The sequence below is a fragment of the Argopecten irradians genome, chromosome 13 (assembly GCF_041381155.1).
Source record: "Argopecten irradians isolate NY chromosome 13, Ai_NY, whole genome shotgun sequence".
Classification (NCBI taxonomy): Eukaryota; Metazoa; Mollusca; class Bivalvia; order Pectinida; family Pectinidae; genus Argopecten; species Argopecten irradians.
This window is the reverse complement of record NC_091146.1, coordinates 30852097-30872354: the sequence shown is the minus strand read 5'-3', so window position 1 is coordinate 30872354 and position 20258 is coordinate 30852097. Positions and strand designations below refer to the sequence as shown.

Below are 20258 nucleotides of genomic sequence, written 5' to 3'. Positions count from 1 at the left end.
GTGTTCTATAGAACAGCATGTAGGACTGGTCTCCAGGCACATGTTGACTTCCGAAAATGAGACTTTTCTGATCTGTAAAATAAAACAAATAGATAATCAGAAAATAAATCTGATTTGTAGCATATGGGTATTATTATGTTTCTTCATAAGTAAATATTTATCAACATTGTAATGTCAATTCGGACATTGATATATACAGATCGAGGTATATCCAAAGCCAGTAATCTTAATTTTTGTTACACATTGCATAGAAAAAAAATATTCATGAAAAATGTGCAATTGATTTTTTACCTTTAATATATGAAATGAAAATGAGCTACTTTTGTACGATGTATAATTATTGTTTCAGTGTTAGTTCAATGGTGAATGAAATACTGCCATAACACAATTACAGAAAAATCATACCTTCATATCATCAATTCTGAACCATTGACCACCAAATTCCAGGAAACAATAATAGTGACCCGTAGAAATGGATGAGCCCTGATGTATGATAATTCCCAAACAAGTCTCAGCTTTTCCTCTAATTCCTGAATAAAATATAAAAGCACGGGAAAAAGTCATCATTACTGTGTGAATGATTTGAATTTTGGTGTTGATCAACTTCAGGTCTTACTAAACATTTTAGGGCAGCATCCCCTAAATCATCCTCAATACTCCAGGGGTTTCCGATTACTTACAATCTCTGCACCCCTGGACTATCTCAGAGTAAAACTGGAGGCAACAGAATAGAACAGGTAATTTAGTCATTTTGATGTACATCAAAAGAGCCGTATAAGGGTATACTGTGGTTGACTGTGTGGCTATGTTGTTAGGCGTCGCTCTCTCTGTAGTCTTCAATGGAAATCTTTGCTAGCCTGTGATTGGTCAAATGTTTTCCGCTGAGATGCCTTCAATTTCACTATGAGATAGTCCAGGGGTGTAGAGATCGTAAGTGATCGGAACCCCTGAGTATCGAGTATGCTCCTAAATGGAAAGACCCAGTATGACTGTATACTATACTCATCAACTTTAAAGCAGTGACCCCCAAAAATGAGTGAATAATGTAAATATAAGTATTAAAGCAATATTACTATCTTTTTATGGAATGTATGATCTATATATACCTGTAGATGCCAGATATGGCTATTAATTTATAATGTACTAGCATGCATTATGAAGTTTGCCTACAATTTTTTTCCATCTATATAGACCAAAGTTTTCATAGGAAAACAATTAAAGTGTTTAAACAAGCAGGATATACTTTTTACTGATTATTCTAGATAGATATAAAACACTTAAAGGATTAAGATGAGTACAGTACTCTGCTTTTTTCTTTTCCACTTCACTAACAAAAAAGTTCTTCATAGAAATCTCTGTCTGTATCTGCATTCCTCTTATTGATTTTTCTTCCGAGAACTGCTGAATCTACAAGTACACAGGTGATATTTTAAGTCTTATATTTTCCCTTATTTGTAGTGTCCGGCCACTCAAGGGTATAGCATCTGAGTTCTAGTTATAGGTTCTAAGAGGACATAGTCAAATACTTTTATTCCCTTAGTTATAGTGTCCGGCCACTGGGATTTTTCTGGTTACTCCGGCTCAAGGGTATAGGATCTTAGTGGTTTGCATAGTCTTACATTTCCCTTAGTTATAGTGTCTGGGCCACTGGGATAGGATTCCGGCACAAGGGTATAGGATCTAAGGGGTTTAATAAAGTCTTACTATTTCCCTTAGTTATTAGGATTTATAGTGTCCCTTAGTTATAGTTCCCGTCCTGGCCACTGGGATAGGATTCGTGGACAAGGGTATAGGATCTAAGTGGAGATACAAAGTCTTATATTTCCCTTAGTTATAGTGTCGGGCCACTGGGATAGGATTCCGGTTCAAGGGTATAGAATCTGAGTGGTTTACATAGTCTTATATTTCCCTTAGTTATAGTGTCTGGGCCACTGGGATAGGATTCTGGCTCAAGGGTATAGGATCTAAGGGGAGATAACAAAGTCTTGTATTTCGACTTAAACATGGTGTCCGGCCACTGAGATTTCTGGTACACCAGCTCAAGGGTATAGGATCTTAGTGGTTTGCATAGTCTTTTATTTCCCTTAGTTATAGTGTCCGGGCCACTGGGATAGGATTCCGGCTCAAGGGTATAGGATCTAAGGGGAGATAATAAAGTCTATATTTCCCTTAGTTATAGTGTCTGGGCCACTGGGATAGGATTCCGGTCAAGGGTATAGGATCTTAGTGGTTTGCATAGTCTTTTATTTCCCTTAGTTATAGTGTCTGGGCACTGGGATAGGATTCCGGCTCAAGGGTATAGGATCTAAGGGGAGATAATAAAGTCTTATATTTCCCTTAGTTATAGTGTCCGTCACTGGGATAGGATTCGGTCAAGGGTATAGGGATAGGTTTATAGATTATATTTCCCTTAGTATAGTGTCGGGCCACTGGGATAGGATTCAAGGGTATAGAATCTTAGTGGTTTACATAGTCTTATATTCTTCCCTTAGTTATAGTGTCCGGGCCACTGGGATAGGATTCTGGCTCAAGGGTATAGGATCTAAGGGGAGATAATAAAGTCTTATATTCGACTTAGTTATAGTGTCCCGGCCACTGGGATTTTGGATTCCGGTTCAAGGGGTATAGGATCTTAGTGGTTTTGCATAGTCTTTTATTTCCCTTAGTTATAGTGTCCGGGCCACTGGGATAGGATTCCGGTTCAAGGGTATAGATCTAGGGGTTTACATAAAGTCTTATATTTCCCTTAGTTATAGTGTCCGGGCCACTGGGATAGGATTCTGGCTCAAGGGTATAGGATCTAAGGGGAGATAATAAAGTCTTATATTTCCTTAAATAGTGTCCGGGCCACTGGGATAGGATTCCGGCACAAGGGTATAGGATCTAAGTGGTTTGATAGTCTTACTTATTTCCCTTAGTTATAGTGTCCGGGCCACTGGGATAGGATTCCGGCACAGGGTATAGGATCTTAAGGGAGATTTATAAAGTCTTACATATTTCCCTTAGTTATAGTGTCTGGGCCACTGGGATAGGATTCCGGTTCAAGGGTATAGGATCTTAGTGGTTTACATAGTCTTTTATTTCCCTTAGTTATAGTGTCCGGGCCACTGGGATAGGATTCCGGCTCAAGGGTATAGGATCTAAGGGGAGATAATAAAGTCTTATATTTCCCTTAGTTATAGTGTCCGGGCCACTGGGATAGGATTCCGTTCAAGGGTATAGGATCTTAGTGGATTAATATAGTCTTATATTTCCCTTAGTTATAGTGTCCGGGCCACTGGGATAGGATTCTGGCTCAAGGGTATAGGATCTAAGGGGAGATACATATACTTAAGTGCCCGTCTTATCTTTATATTTCCCTTAGTTATAGTGTCCGGGCCACTGGGATAGGATTCCGGCTCAAGGGTATAGGATCTAAGGGAGATAATAAAGTCTTATATTTCCCTTAGTTATAGTGTCTGGGCCACTGGGATAGGATTCCGGCTCAAGGGTATAGGATCTAAGGGGAGATATAATAATAAAGTCTTATATTTCCCTTAGTTATAGTGTCCGGGCCACTGGGATAGGATTCGGCTCAAGGGTATAGGATCTAAGGGGAGATATAATAGTCTTATATTTCCCTTAGTTATAGTGTCTGGGCCACTGGGATAGGATTCCGGCTCAAGGGTATAGGATCTAAGGGGAGATAATAAAGTCTTATATTTCCCTTAGTTATAGTGTCTGGGCACTGGGATAGGGATTCCGGCTCAAGGGTATAGGATCTAAGGGGAGATTTAATAAAGTCTTATATTTCCCTTAGTTATAGTGTCTGGGCCACTGGGATAGGATTCCGGCTCAAGGGTATAGGATCTTAAGGGGAGATAATAAAGTCTTATATTTCCCTTAGTTTATAGTGTCTGGGCCACTGGGATAGGATTCTGGCTCAAGGGTATAGGATCTAAGGAGAGATAATAAAGTCTTATATTTCCCTTAGTTATAGTGTCCGGGCCACTGGGATAGGATTCCGGCTCAAGGGTATAGGATCTAAGGGGAGATAATAAAGTCTTATATTTCCCTTAGTTATAGTGTCTGGGCCACTGGGATAGGATTCCGGTTCAAGGGTATAGGATCTAGGGGAGATAGTCTTATATTTCCCTTAGTTATAGTGTCGGTCCGGGCCACTGGGATAGGATTCCGGCTCAAGGGTATAGGATCTAAGGGGAGATAATAAAGTCTTATATTCCCTTAGTTATAGTGTCTGGGCCACTGGGATAGGATTCGGCTCAAGGGTATAGGATTAAGGGGATAATAAAGTCTTATTTCCCTTAGTTATAGTGTCCGGGCATGGATGGATTCCGGTCAAGGGTAAGGATTAGGGAGATAATAAAGTCTTATATTTCCCTTAGTTATAGTGTCCGGGCCACTGGGATAGGATTCCGGTTCAAGGGTATAGGATCTAAGGGAGATAATAAAGTCTTATATTTCCCTTAGTTATAGTGTCCGGGCCACTGGGATAGGATTCCGGCTCAAGGGTATAGGATCTAAGTGGTTTACATAAGTCTTATATTTCCCTTAGTTATAGTGTCCGGGCCACTGGGATAGGATTCCGGCTCAAGGGTATAGGATCTAAGGGGAGATAATAAAGTCTTATATTTCCCTTAGTTATAGTGTCCGGGCCACTGGGATAGGATTCTCAAGGGTATAGGATCTAAGGGGAGATAATAAAGTCTTATATTTCCCTTAGTTATAGTGTCCGGGCCACTGGGATAGGATTCTGGTTCAAGGGTATAGGATCTAAGGGGAGATAATAAAGTCTTTATATTTCCCTTAGTTATAGTGTCTGGGCCACTGGGATAGGATTCCGGCTCAAGGGTATAAGGATCTATAGGGGGTAATAAGTATAAGTCTTTATATATTTCCCTTAGTTATAGTGTCCGGGCCACTGGATAGGATTCTGGCTCAAGGGTATAGGATCTAAGGGGAGATAATAAAGTCTTATATTTCCCTTAGTTATAGTGTCTGGGCCACTGGTATAGGATTCCGGCTCAAGGGTATAGGATCTTAGTGGTTTACATAGTCTTTTATTTCCCTTAGTTATAGTGTCGGGGCCACTGGGATAGGATTCCGGCTCAAGGGTATAGGATCTAAGGGGAGATAATAAAGTCTTATATTTCCCTTAGTTATAGTGTCCGGGCCACTGGGATAGGATTCTGGCTCAAGGGTATAGGATCTAAGGGGAGATAATAAAGTCTTATATTTCCCTTAGTGATTCAGACTCAAGGGTAGAGGATCATTGTAAGAGGTATTTATACTTATGTTATTAATGTTAAAATGTCTTACCTTTTGAGTTGAATTATCACATTTTTCGGAACTTGTAAGAGTTTTGTTTCTTTCGCTGCCAGGCTATTGCTTCCACATCTAAAAAAGGGGATAAATCCAACATTACTTTCAATGTTAATTTTATTAATTATCCCATTACTAACAATTGAAAAAAAAAATATGTTGCAATTATTGAATGTCAACGTTAACCTACCTTGAGCAGACAAATTGCACTTTTTCCTCTGCGAAATGCTCCCTGAGTGCTGCAGTAACGTCATCAACCTGAAATATTTAATAACACTCATATCTGGACAAGTTAAACATCATCTTATCTGAGATAACTTCTGTTTTTATCCTATATTCTTGCTTCTTTCTTCCCTCCTAATAAGTTTACTTAGGCAAACTCTTTTGTAGAGTTACTTGATTTAGATCATGACAGCTACTCGTATAGCGATGCAGAAAACGAACAGGATGACTTGTATATCAGTAATAAAAATGTTCATAGTGACGTAGAAATGGAAGTACCATTAAAACTTTTAAAGAAACATTCAATATATCATTGCTAATAAAAAATATATATACTGTACCTTCTCAATCGATACACTAATGCCTGTATATCTTTCTAGTTTACTTGAACTTTGATGACATATTTGGCATTTCACTAAAACAAACAAAGACAGTCAAACCTCATTACTTTAAAATCAGGGGAAATTACAAAGGTATATAACTGCAGTTAAACCTGTCTTAGCGACCACCTCTGTACAAAGGTCACCTCTTCAATATTCTAGACCAGTTTTTAAGGGCTCTAGATGGCCAATTTCAACTCCATTCTACCTGAATATCATGAAAAATTTTCTTGGTACTTGAGATGATAAAATTGGTAAATTACATATTTTTCACTTTAACAATTAGGTTCAACTGTACAAATGAAAGAAATGTCAAAATTATAGGAAAATACTTATACACTCTTTTTCATTCATGCATACCTGTGCTTCTTTGAAGGCCATAGAAAACATCTTGGGCAGCTATGTCACCATCTTCAGAACTAAAAACACACCATCTCTCAGTCAGACATTTGTTTCTTATGGTATATGATAATGATTACAAAAAAAATTATATCTCCTCTGCCATTTGACAACCAATTCTGTTTTAGTATCAACGAAAGGACATTGTTAACAAAGTTTCGCATAGGTCTAAATGTAAAGGATTTTTGAAAAGCATGCAGATAGATTTTGGTGTAGGTGAATAAATACAAAACTATTCTTTAAACATTTGTCTTATTAGCTCATTTTTTCATTTAGTGTTTCATGGTTAGATACTATATATTGCAAATATATACATATACAGCACTTTCTCCTATTAAAAAAAATTATATGAATCAGGTGTAGATTCCAAACATGATATTCAAATTACCCAAAACACTTGTTCTGTATTTCTCCCAAGATTTTCTGTAAAAATTCATGTGGATCTTGCTGCTGTCCAACTGCATATTCTGGCCATAGTTCTAATCAACAACGAGTAAAGAAAAGAATATTGAAAACATGAAGACTCTCACAACAAAGTTTCATAATTACATGTATTGATCATTGTTATTACAGTAATAATTACAAACAAAAGATAAAAAAAATAACAGTGTTTATGATTTTTTCTCTCATTAAAACCACGTCATCATAAATATATAATTTATCACTTAATGCATTATGAAATATTCACCTTGCATATTTCCACATAATGCTTCTGCTGATATAGGTCCTTCTTCAATGAAAAATTTCAGCTCACAAACAAAGCATCCGTCATCTACAGAAAAATGAGAGAGATAAGTCAAAATGTATTTATTTAATTTTTGCATATATTAAAATTATATAAAATATATCATAGTTCGAGTTTGTATATCATAAGGTAAATGAGATTGTATCCATTACCTGAGGTATAAATGTATACTTCACTTGATTGTCTCAAAATTTAGGTAATCATCTTTAATCGAAGCAGGCTTTAGAATCGATAATTAAAAGTTTTCTTGACATTGTGATGTAATAATTTATCACTATACCTGAACATGTATGTTGTAAAAGAATCTTATGTAGATCTGTGATCCGGAGACATTGCATAAGGGAATTTGCAAAGCACAAATTTTTCCCTGGAAGATTTTGCAGACCTCCCGAGGGAAATGCAGCTACAAATGTAGAAGTGAAAGAAGATATTGCATGATCAGTTAGAAATAGGCATATCATATGACTTAAATACTGAAAAATATTATTCAATTAAGTAGATAGTTCTGGTTAATGAAAACATTTTTTATTTTCAAATAATACATAAGCATTGGAACTAATCTCTTCGTATATTGAAATTGAGATGTCATATACAAGTGTTTACTAGTAAGTCATATTCTTGCTGTCGGAAAAGTATGTTATTAAATAATCAATAAACATTACCAAAACTGGTACAGTATTAACCATCTCAAGTCCCTGAGCAACTATCTGGTGATCTTGTGTAATATTGGGGAATACCATACACATTTAGGTTTCCAACTGACTATTAGTAATATGATTTATGGTTCACATTGGTTACTAAAAGTAAATAACAATAGGCTTACATGTTCTGTCTTCAAACAGAAGGGGAACATTTTTTTTCTTCTGCAAGACATCTTTGGAAAATGTCACAGACTTTTTCTTTTCTATGAAAAAAAAGAAGAAAAAAAAACAACATCACTTAGAACACTTAGCCTTCCTGTTTGCAGGACATGCAATGGAAATGAGATATATTAATGTAGAAACCTAAAAGTTTGTTTTAATCAAATATTAAGATGTCTTTGACAATTTGAAACATAACAATTGTTTTAGACCCAACCTGTATATTTATTATATTCTTGTACATACAAATATAACATTGAATTGTTACCTTTTCTTTTCATGCATTCTGTTAGGTCTCTGAATGCCTTTCTCCCTTCTAACTCCAGTTGCCTTGGATGTTCTCCAGGCACCTGAATACATCCATCTTGGTCTGACATGAAAATAACATAGGATTTAGCTACAATCACAAAATATTTGTATATATTTACATTAACTTGTAACTTCTGCTATATAAACTAACCAAGGCAAATTGAATGATATGACGGAATAACCGACACCCAAAACGTGACCTTTATGACGTCACTAGCGCACAGTATGAAGATTGTCTGTAAAGCTCTGGCATCTATATAGACCATAGATGCCATAGGAAGTTAGTTTAATGCTTAAATAAATACACTTACATTAAGTATATCAAGTATACATCAGCAATAAAACATTCCTTTATTTTTGAGGATGTCTTAGATAACAATGAAAATTTATTAATAATGTCATTTCAAATCAGTCAATTTTAAGAAATTAAATAACATCTTTATATATAGTATAGAATGATAGGTATCCACAATTATAGTTGAACTGTCCTTTCCAAAAAATTATGCATAACAATATTAAATACTCTCTACATTAAGAGCAATATATATCCTACCCATTTTTTCCAAAAGCAGACAAATTAGCCTGTATTTTGCCTTATTAGACAAATCCTTTACTGCATGTGGTAAATGGGATTGAAGGGCCACTACAACATCAACACTATCTTTGTCGGGATCACAGTACTGATGCATGATAGCACTCCCAATCATGGATGTCATGTCAATGGTCTCTGTCTCTGAGGAAACAGCAGTGGAGCAAAGAAATTTCCACTGCTCCTCTGACAAATTGTCTACAAAACCTGAAACAAATCATGTTCAAATGACAAAGCAATTTTTATTAGTTGTATACATGTATATCTTTGATTATAAAATATTCTTAATGCTAAATTCAGGAAAATATTAATAATACATTTGATTTTCAACCATTAATAATGATAAATGCTGATAAAGTTATTACAATTTTGGATTGATTGTGCATTCACCAAATTACACAAATAAAGTACCATTTATTAGCCATACAAGAAATACACTAAATGAACCTTTAAACTTTTCCAGCAGTATATCAGATGTATTCTGTGGTGGTTCTGCAGAATCTGAAAAGCATAAACAAGCATATAAAATAATAAATAAATCTAAATAAGAAATTAAAACTCCAAATGTGATAGTATAGCTTGTCTAAATTGGACCCTGTGAAACAGGAAACTTGTCCATACCTATTAATTTGTGTGATCCCAGCATGTCTATTAATAAATTATAGTACCTACAACCTGTATAATCCGAAACCTGTGAGACTGACTACTCTGAAAACCACGCTAAAGTCTTCGTAATTTTACTCTACTTTTCTTTGCAAAATTAACTTGGGCAAACTGATGACACTTTTTCACAGAGCAATAAAGAAAAACTATCTAATCACGTTTTTGATTCATTGCTACCGTCCGGTCATGAGGCGCCCACAGGGGATTCACCAATATAATTGTACATGTTTGGGCAAGACAGTGACAACTTTTCACTTGTTCATGCATTTGTGAATACCTTTCATGTATAATGGATAATCATACCCTACCGTATCAGAGATGTGAGAAATTGAAATGTGTTTACGAAAAATTTAGACATGGTGGTGGGTAAATAAATGATCAGTTTATGTTAGAAATGTTTGACATTGCTGAATTTAATTGGCAACTTAATACTTGACACATGTCATTTTTATCATTTTCACCACTGAATGTTTAGCAACAATATGGTTGATTGGACGGACATCTGCCATCCTTCATTCAGAGCAATGCCTGTATTGCAGGAATGCAATTCCTAATACTTTTAAAAATACTAAGCACCTTTCCTGATTCATTATTTTATCAATTGGTGCTTATAATGATAACAAACTTAAGGCAGATATTGACCAATTATGAAAATCTTAAATTAAATCTGGAAGATGACTGACCTGGATTTGCATCCAACAAAAGGTCGATTCCCTCTTCAACAACATTCTGATGGCTTTTTCCACTGTCTGAATAATGAATCATAGCCAACATCAGCATACTTTTCATTCATGTAAAGACTGTATTATGTAACTATAAAATATTTTTCTTAAACAATCAAATTCAATAAAATAATTCTTGTCGATAAAAGTTATTTCTTTTCTGCCTAATACCATTGCCTTGGTGTAACTAAGGAAGGATATAAACGACTTGTTACTTCTTATATCTGTATGAGAGATACAAACCTAATAAGTCATGTGCCCCCTTTTTGGTGTAGTATGTTCTAACTCTCTCTGCTGCTGCACCATGTCGTTTTGCAAGACTTTTTCTTTTGTGTTTTTTTAAAGGTTTGCTCTTCCTATTTTTCTTTTTAGAGTTTGTCCCAATATGAAGCATATTAGAGTCCTCATCTAGAATTAGATTTCCTTCTTGTGGCAGCACTTCCCTGACTTCTGTAATCAGTGTCTCCAAAGTCACTGAAGCACTTTCAAGCATGGCTACATCACTAGTTTGGTAAACGTGATCCCTTAGGATTTCAAGCAGACCACAGACTTTTGACCTTTGCCTTTTCAAAGCTGCCGAGTTTGAAATAGGGAGAGCGGTGGAGCTTGATTTTGGTTTGTCTTCAGCCTCTAGTAGGTTGTCCTCAACAATGGGGAACTCTGCAGAATGGCATTCCTCTATATCAAGAGTCAGGTATGGACTGTTGGTGTAGCTATCTGGTAGAGTCTCCCAGCTGGTTTCCTCATGGTTTGAAAACACTGCCATGAAGTGTTTGCAGGGGAGGTGCCAGTTATTCCAGTCCATACACTGACAGGAAGGCAAACCATTCCCAGAGTTTTGAAAGCAAACTTCAAAATAGCGGCCCTTGTCAGCTTGGCTCACACTTTTCACCAGGAATGTGTAGTCATCTGTTTTGTCGATGTCATCTGATGTAATATTCTGACCTTCCATCCACCTCCTGTAGCAATGCTGGACCACAAATTTGGGGCGGTTGTGCAAGAAAGGAGGAATGGAGACATCATAGGACTTGTACAGATCACTGGATACTACATTCAGCCTTTTGTACCTGAAAGTAAACAACCAAATAAATAACTAGGCCATAACAAAATCCTCTTAACTTAAGATGAAAACAAGAGGCCCAGAGGGCCTGTATCGCTCACCTGGTTTGTAATGTCAAGTCATGTTCTGAATACAGGTTCATTGTTTCTTTTCATTTGAATATTTACCTCTTATTTCCCTATTGGGCCCCGCCCATCCTGCCTCCGGGGGGTCAGAGCCAAAATTTATACAAGTTCTGTTCCCCTTCCCCCAAGGATGTTTGTGGCCAAATTTGGTTACAATCCATGCAGAACTCTATGACTAGTAGCGATTTAAAGGAAATGTTGACGAACGGACGGACGACGGACGACAGACGCCGCGCCATGACATAAGCTCACCGGCCCTTTGGGCCAGGTGAGCTAAAAATTACTTCATCATTGATTATTTTTCAGAACATAATTATACTGTTTCTCAAAAGTTACTAATCAGGATGCATTTTTTTTTACAGACATAATCATCATTACAGACAAGAGATAAGGCCACTCTCACAATGTTATGTGTAAATTTCAACTCCTGTAATGTCAAACACATTTATACATTAAAGCAGATATTGAACAGGTTTGATTATCTTACCTTGTATATGAATCTGGAAGGAATTTGTTGACAAGTATACTCAGAAGTTGACTCAGAGACCTTGCTTTCTTCATGTCCAGGTATTCATACTTCAAGGCCAAGTTCTGTCGCTCTATGCCATTGTTGGTATTGACAGAGACATTGAACCTTTCCTGTCTGTAGGCTCTCACCCATCGCTGAAATCACATAAAATGTTATTATGTATATATTGTGTTACTTTGTAAATAATAAGTCCACAGATATTTCAATCTGTTGATGCAGAGTAAGCAGTCTGTATTCTAACTACTAGGTTTTTTTCTACATACATGTTATCATTTTCTAAAAGATGAAAAAGTCAAACACAAAAATGTGCATGATGGAAATAAATGCAATGATCAGTGAACCCTAGCTGAATTACATTAAAATATTCCTAAACATGTGAAACTGTCTCATTCAAAGAGAATTACAATAATATAAATATCCTTTTGACCACATCCCCTCCTATTATTGATGTTGGACAGACAGAAAGACAGACAACATATCTAGATACCATGGGACAGCAAAAGCTCACCTAAGTTTGTTCATGTGACCACATGATGTAAAAATTACTCCTAAACAGATAACTTGCAAATCTTAAATATTCCAAAGTTATGTTCATTGCAGGAAATGACCCAGTAAGTTCAGAGTTCAAAAGATAAGTCACCTTGCAGCACTTCAGCCATTTCCTTTCAAGCCAGTTTCTTAGTTTCTGGTTCTTCTTCCAAAGGAAGCTTTCCTGGAAAAATAACACAATTTACAATTATTAATTAATAAAAATCTTAAATTTGAATAATTTTTTTTTTTCAATTTTAACTAGACTTTATAAAAATTAACCAAAATACTTCGTTCTAATTAACTTGAGAAATAATTAAAGTTCTGCTATTTCAATGTCACAGCCAGTGATTTTTGACAAATTATAATATTAACTTGATGCTGCAAAAACCATTATTCCATAAACTGAGATCATATTTCAGTTAATTACACTGAGGAAAAACAAAGCATATTCAACATACCTTTAATGCTGATAGAGATGCAAAGAAATCTTCTTCCGTGAAAGACTTTGCAATAGCTCTCAGTAATTGAAGTACATCGCTCTTTTGACTGGTAAGACCATTATGGCTTGCACTAAGCCATCTATCCCAGCTTTGCTCGCGATGAAAATCACAGAGATAAACAAAGGATTCTGAAAATGAAAGAATATATCCTGTCAATGTCATTCATTGTAACAATATTGGTAGCCTTTCAAACTAGAATGCCACAGGCTTAAAATTGGATTATTAGGCCTTTAAGTTTTAGTTCTTTATTTTTTTAGCATATTTGCCCTCTGTGAGTGTGAATGAAGGTCAAGACCATTGAGATTTAAAAAAAAAAAAAGAAAAAAAATTACCATCAATCTATACCCTAGGCGTTTCAGTTATTGAGAAGAAATTGTTTGAAGAAAATATGCACGGCGGATGGCGCATAGCTCAAGATCCGAAAGACGAAGGGTAATAATTATAGGTCTCCCTGATATTTAGAGAAAATGACCTAAAAACAACTGACATATGGTCAGTATCTGGTAACTGCTCCTGGGTATCAACTTCTGAAAAACTGTGGAACATTCCAACAATGTATTTTGCTAAAACATCAGAATAAATACCTGGAAAAACACTTTCCAAGGAATTGATCTCCTCCTCAGCATAGTCACACATGAAGTACTTTGGCGACCAATGTGGGTTCCATTCTTTTATCATGCCCAATGCCTCCTTCAATGACTCCCCATCTTCAGTCTCTGTGATGAATGTAGCTACATTGATGTAGCCAACATTTGTTGGGACACATATGAAATACAGAGGAAGAGAATATCTCGTGGTGCGATATGTGGCATCCAGGAGAGAAATTTCCTGACCATAACGTGCCATGAGCCTTTGTTGCCACTGCGTTTGATGAATGTACAGCAATTTCTTCTTTGAGCCATATAGACGGTTTGTCATATCTTGACGGAGCAACACTTCATCCTCCATATCATCTTCAGAGTCCACGCTCTCATCTGCAGTGTCTGATATAAAACATCATTTTCATCAACACCACATTAACGCTTTCTGATCAAGGCACATGAGCAACAAATGTGCTATACATAGATCTATAACTCAGTGGACAGATATTGTATATTAAAGAGCTTTCTAAATTAGATGAATTTGTCAGTTTCTGATATGTCAAGCTTATTCTATCAAACAAATTTGAGGTGCTTCGTCCAACACGCTACAGGCCCAATTTCTGAATACTTTTAAATTAGGTCTTTTACTTTATGGATGGTACACGGTGTATGGTGGACAAAGCACAATGACTACAGGTCATCCTGATCTACCCTTCAGGTGATATGACCTAAACATTCACATTAATAATAAACTATTACAAAAATCACCTTCAACATCATCAACATCATCCTTCAGTCTTAAAAGGAAATGGTCATTGGAGTGCTCCTTTTTCCATCCATCCACAAGATCTGCCACAATTTCCTGTTAATAAATTGACACAATATGACTAAATCAATATATGAATGTTAATCTGTGACAATATATATAAACATCTTTAAACTTATGAACAAATACCATTTACAAAAAACCTTCAATGCAGGGCTCTAATAATGGTTACATGATATTTTGCACCATTTTCTTAAAGCTACTTTGAGGATCTAACCTAGTTATCATTTCTCGTCATGATAGCACCATTCTGATATCAAACATATTGACACATATGCATTGTAATATATATAATTTTAACCTCAATTAATGAATTTCATCAATTCACATATTTATGGACAGTGTCAATAATCTTCAAAAACAGAAAGAGTACTTCAGTTTAATTTCTCTAGGGACATCAAGTGTTAACAGCTTGCATACCTGGTCAACGTTGCTGTTTCGTTGTTTTTTTATTGCAAGAGCGATGTGGTTCTGGATGTCTCTTTTTGAAGGCCAAAATCTCTTGTTAATTTTTTCTGGCAAAGGTTCTCCCTTGAAGAGAGATTCCTTCAGGTGCACTTCAAGTAACACCCGCATCTGAGGACCACTTGTGATGTTATGTTCCCATACCAAGGTCCGCAAGTGTTTTTTCAGTCTCTCATCCAATGACTGAACTAAACTGGCAGACTGTAACAAAGAAACAAGATTTTCCTTATTGCTGTTACCAAATGTATAATTATCCTTGTCCCATTTTGAAAGATATAATGTGGTGGGAGACAGTTCTATCACTTTTTAATGGCAGATCAGTATTGCTTAATGATATTCCCTTGTCAGCCCTTTATACAAAGGTCACCTTTCACTGTTTTGTGACAATAGGGAAGGAAATAAGCTTAAACAAAGTGGGTTTTTTTCATTTTGAAAGTAAATGTTCATTTGTTATTTGGCATCTTGCTTACAAATGCCCAGATTGTACATATTAAAATTACCAAAACAAAACACTTATGTTTATTAACTCAATAAACACACTCACTTCTCCACAAAGATGATTTTCATGCTCATTTTCGTCAGGAAATGAAACTAAGTACTGATGACAGACTTTCAGGTTGGCCTGTGCCTCTGATGCTAGAATCCGTTTGATTTCTCCAGACAGGACATCTCTTTCATAACTTTTATTGTACATCTGTATACATTTGGATTTTTCTCCAACCTATTGGATAAAGATAGCAATTGAAATACAAAGTACCAATTCATTTTAAGCATTTAAATGTTAAAAGCAAAGCTGACATTTCATACAAAATATTTGTTGTTACTGAAACATCTAAATGAGGTCCAAATAGGACAAATTTCTAACCTGTATCCAAGGTGACCCAATACTCTTGGCCTTGTTTTCTGACTTAAAAATGGTAATATCTTAATTAAATCAGAATTGATTTAAAGTCTCAGTCAACCACTTATTAAACCTTTTAGACAAGTGTTTTACCCAACATATATGCTTCACATGTATAGGTAAATAATGTGGCTTCATGAGCTTTTAAACAGGAAGGAGATGTTTCTTAGTGTATTTTTTCTCCAAGAACATGAATAAAGTTCAAGACTATACTCTCTTTAACAGATCTGTTAATTTGCCATACCTAACACTGTTATGTCAGATTCTAACTGATATATGAAATGTGGATTTTAGTCTTATTTACTGAATCAAACAGGTGAACAAAATACACGAAGTAAGTTATTACAGTTATTAATCATTATTACCATTTAAAACTAAATTGATCATCACTATCATCTGTATCAATATTGAAATTTGTTATTGATATCAGCCATATGCATGTCTGATAATGTCCAAATATGTAACTTTTTATTTTAGAACAATATATGCTAATTATAGATTCGTTTCAAGATAAATACATGCAGAAGTTCCAAATGCTTGCCTTTTGTTGAGTAAAAATGAATGGGAGTAGGTTGGAAAATAGGGAAGGAATCTTTAAGGAACACATATTATTTGTTTATAGTAACAATGAAACAAAAAACAAGTCAAACATTCATGAAGTTTCTCTTGTGATCCTTACATGGTGACTTTTTCCATTTATTATAGTCAGGTCCTGATTAAATGTGTCAACTAAAAGGAATAATATAAAATATTGTCTGGATATGCAAACAAGTTTTCATAATGGTAATATTAAATTTCATTATTATATTACTTACCACCACATGACCAGTGTCTGTGTCAATTTACCACCATCAAGCTTCCAAATAGTAAATGCATGTGGAATGTCTAAAGGTTAATGTAGATCAATCTAAAAAATCAAATCAAGTTTAAAGAAACAATACATTAAAGTCTCTCTTTAATTCCATTAGATGTGGTTGTTATAATCAACTCAATCATTCATTTGCTAAACAGAATTTTAGAAATGAAATCAACTACTTTTAATTTAGAAGCATTTAATATAATAGTTTCAACTTCAGGTAAATTGTTAATGAATCCTATTTGACTATATTTTGTATTTGAAAACCAAAATACAAAAAACCAATTCATACCTTGCACAATGTAAACAAGAGAGACTTTAATGATGAAACATGGATGCTGTTAATATCAAACAGTACTTTAAATAATTTTCAAAGAATTTCTGATAACTAACAGGATAAGACTTTATTATCTCCCCTTAGATCCTATACCCTTGAGCCAGAATCCTATCCCAGTGGCCCGGACACTATAACTAAGGGAAATATAAGACTATATTATCTCCCCTTAGATCCTATACCCTTGAGCCGGAATCCTATCCCAGTGGCCCGGACACTATAACTAAGGGAAATATAAGACTTTATTATCTCCCCTTAGATCCTATACCCTTGAGCCGGAATCCTATCCCAGTGGCCCGGACACTATAACTAAGGGAAATATAAGACTTTATTATCTCCCCTTAGATCCTATACCCTTGAGCCGGAATCCTATCCCAGTGGCCCGGACACTATAACTAAGGGAAATATAAGACTTTATTATCTCCCCTTAGATCCTATACCCTTGAGCCAGAATCCTATCCCAGTGGCCCGGACACTATAACTAAGGGAAATATAAGACTTTATTATCTCCCCCATAACAGATCCTATACCCCTTGGAACCGGAAAATCCTATCCCATTGGCCCGGACACTATAACTAAGGGAAATATAAGACTTTATTATCTCCCCTTAGATCCTATACCCTTGAGCCAGAATCCTATCCCAGTGGCCCGGACACTATAACTAAGGGAAATATAAGACTATGCAAACCACTAAGATCCTATACCCTTGAGCCGGAATCCTATCCCAGTGGCCCGGACACTATAACTAAGGGAAATATAAGACTTTATTATCTCCCCTTAGATCCTATACCCTTGAGCCAGAATCCTATCCCAGTGGCCCGGACACTATAACTAAGGGAAATATAAGACTTTATTATCTCCCCTTAGATCCTATACCCTTGAGCCAGAATCCTATCCCAGTGGCCCGGACACTATAACTAAGGGAAATATAAGACTTTATTATCTCCCCTTAGATCCTATACCCTTGAGCCGGAATCCTATCCCAGTGGCCCGGACACTATAACTAAGGGAAATATAAGACTTTATTATCTCTCCTTAGATCCTATACCCTTGAGTCAGAATCCTATCCCAGTGGCCCGGACACTATAACTAAGGGAAATATAAGACTTTATTATCTCCCCTTAGATCCTATACCCTTGAGCCGGAATCCTATCCCAGTGGCCCGGACACTATAACTAAGGGAAATATAAGACTTTATTATCTCTCCTTAGATCCTATACCCTTGAGCCAGAATCCTATCCCAGTGGCCCGGACACTATAACTAAGGGAAATATAAGACTTTATTATCTCTCCTTAGATCCTATACCCTTGAGCCAGAATCCTATCCCAGTGGCCCAGACACTATAACTAAGGGAAATATAAGACTTTATTATCTCTCCTTAGATCCTATACCCTTGAGCCGGAATCCTATCCCAGTGGCCCGGACACTATAACTAAGGGAAATATAAGACTTTATTATCTCTCCTTAGATCCTATACCCTTGAGCCGGAATCCTATCCCAGTGGCCCGGACACTATAACTAAGGGAAATATAAGACTTTATTATCTCTCCTTAGATCCTATACCCTTGAGCCAGAATCCTATCCCAGTGGCCCGGACACTATAACTAAGGGAAATATAAGACTTTATTATCTCCCCTTAGATCCTATACCCTTGAGCCGGAATCCTATCCCAGTGGCCCGGACACTATAACTAAGGGAAATATAAGACTTTATTATCTCTCCTTAGATCCTATACCCTTGAGCCGGAATCCTATCCCAGTGGCCCGGACACTATAACTAAGGGAAATATAAGACTTTATTATCTCCCCTTAGATCCTATACCCTTGAGCCGGAATCCTATCCCAGTGGCCCAGACACTATAACTAAGGGAAATATAAGACTTTATTATCTCTCCTTAGATCCTATACCCTTGAGCCAGAATCCTATCCCAGTGGCCCAGACACTATAACTAAGGGAAATATAAGACTTTATTATCTCCCCTTAGATCCTATACCCTTGAGCCAGAATCCTATCCCAGTGGCCCGGACACTATAACTAAGGGAAATATAAGACTTTATTATCTCTCCTTAGATCCTATACCCTTGAGCCAGAATCCTATCCCAGTGGCCCGGACACTATAACTAAGGGAAATATAAGACTTTATTATCTCCCCTTAGATCCTATACCCTTGAGCCAGAATCCTATCCCAGTGGCCCAGGACACTATAACTAAGGGAAATATAAGACTTTATTATCTCCCCTTAGATCCTATACCCTTGAGCCAGAATCCTATCCCAGTGGCCCGGACACTATAACTAAGGGAAATATAAGACTTTATTATCTCCCCTTAGATCCTATACCCTTGAGCCAGAATCCTATCCCAGTGGCCCGGACACTATAACTAAGGGAAATATAAGACTTTATTATCTCCCCTTAGATCCTATACCCTTGAGCCAGAATCCTATCCCAGTGGCCCGGACACTATAACTAAGGGAAATATAAGACTTTATTATCTCCCCTTAGATCCTATACCCTTGAGCCAGAATCCTATCCCAGTGGCCCAGACACTATAACTAAGGGAAATATAAGACTTTATTATCTCCCCTAGATCCTATACCCTTGAGCCAGAATCCTATCCCAGTGGCCCGGACACTATAACTAAGGGAAATATAAGACTTTATTATCTCCCCTTAGATCCTATACCCTTGAGCCAGAATCCTATCCCAGTGGCCCGGACACTATAACTAAGGGAAATATAAGACTTTATTATCTCCCCTTAGATCCTATACCCTTGAGCCAGAATCCTATCCCAGTGGCCCGGACACTATAACTAAGGGAAATATAAGACTTTATTATCTCCCCTTAGATCCTATACCCTTGAGCCAGAATCCTATCCCAGTGGCCCGGACACTATAACTAAGGGAAATATAAGACTTTATTATCTCCCCTTAGATCCTATACCCTTGAGCCGGAATCCTATCCCAGTGGCCCGGACACTATAACTAAGGGAAATATAAGACTTTATTATCTCCCCTTAGATCCTATACCCTTGAGCCGGAATCCTATCCCAGTGGCCCGGACACTATAACTAAGGGAAATATAAGACTTTATTATCTCCCCTTAGATCCTATACCCTTGAGCCAGAATCCTATCCCAGTGGCCCAGACACTATAACTAAGGGAAATATAAGACTATGCAAACCACTAAGATCCTATACCCTTGAGCCGGAATCCTATCCCAGTGGCCCAGACACTATAACTAAGGGAAATATAAGACTTTATTATCTCCCCTTAGATCCTATACCCTTGAGCCAGAATCCTATCCCAGTGGCCCAGACACTATAACTAAGGGAAATAAATG

The 20258-nt window shown here is 36.6% G+C and overlaps 2 protein-coding genes across 6 annotated transcripts in view; both read right to left on the bottom strand.

Annotated features, from left to right (window-relative positions):
- LOC138306450 (uncharacterized) overlaps window positions 1–20258 on the bottom strand; it is a 158887-nt gene that overhangs the window by 49263 nt on the left and 89366 nt on the right. The window lies entirely within an intron of this gene.
- On the bottom strand, window positions 406–16638 carry LOC138306438 (uncharacterized). The gene is made up of 23 exons (XM_069246899.1): window positions 16545–16638; window positions 15373–15549; window positions 14784–15029; window positions 14306–14399; window positions 13541–13939; window positions 12915–13084; window positions 12566–12637; window positions 11884–12059; window positions 10455–11278; window positions 10173–10238; window positions 9274–9327; window positions 8791–9033; window positions 8197–8298; window positions 7892–7972; window positions 7349–7471; window positions 7012–7095; window positions 6712–6802; window positions 6285–6343; window positions 5886–5959; window positions 5513–5580; window positions 5320–5397; window positions 1322–1407; window positions 406–531 (listed from the first exon to the last, which is right to left on the bottom strand). The coding sequence occupies exons 2-22, from the start codon at window positions 15520–15522 to the stop codon at window positions 1377–1379; spliced, it is 3285 nt and encodes a 1094-aa protein (XP_069103000.1). The 5' UTR covers window positions 15523–15549; window positions 16545–16638; the 3' UTR covers window positions 406–531; window positions 1322–1376.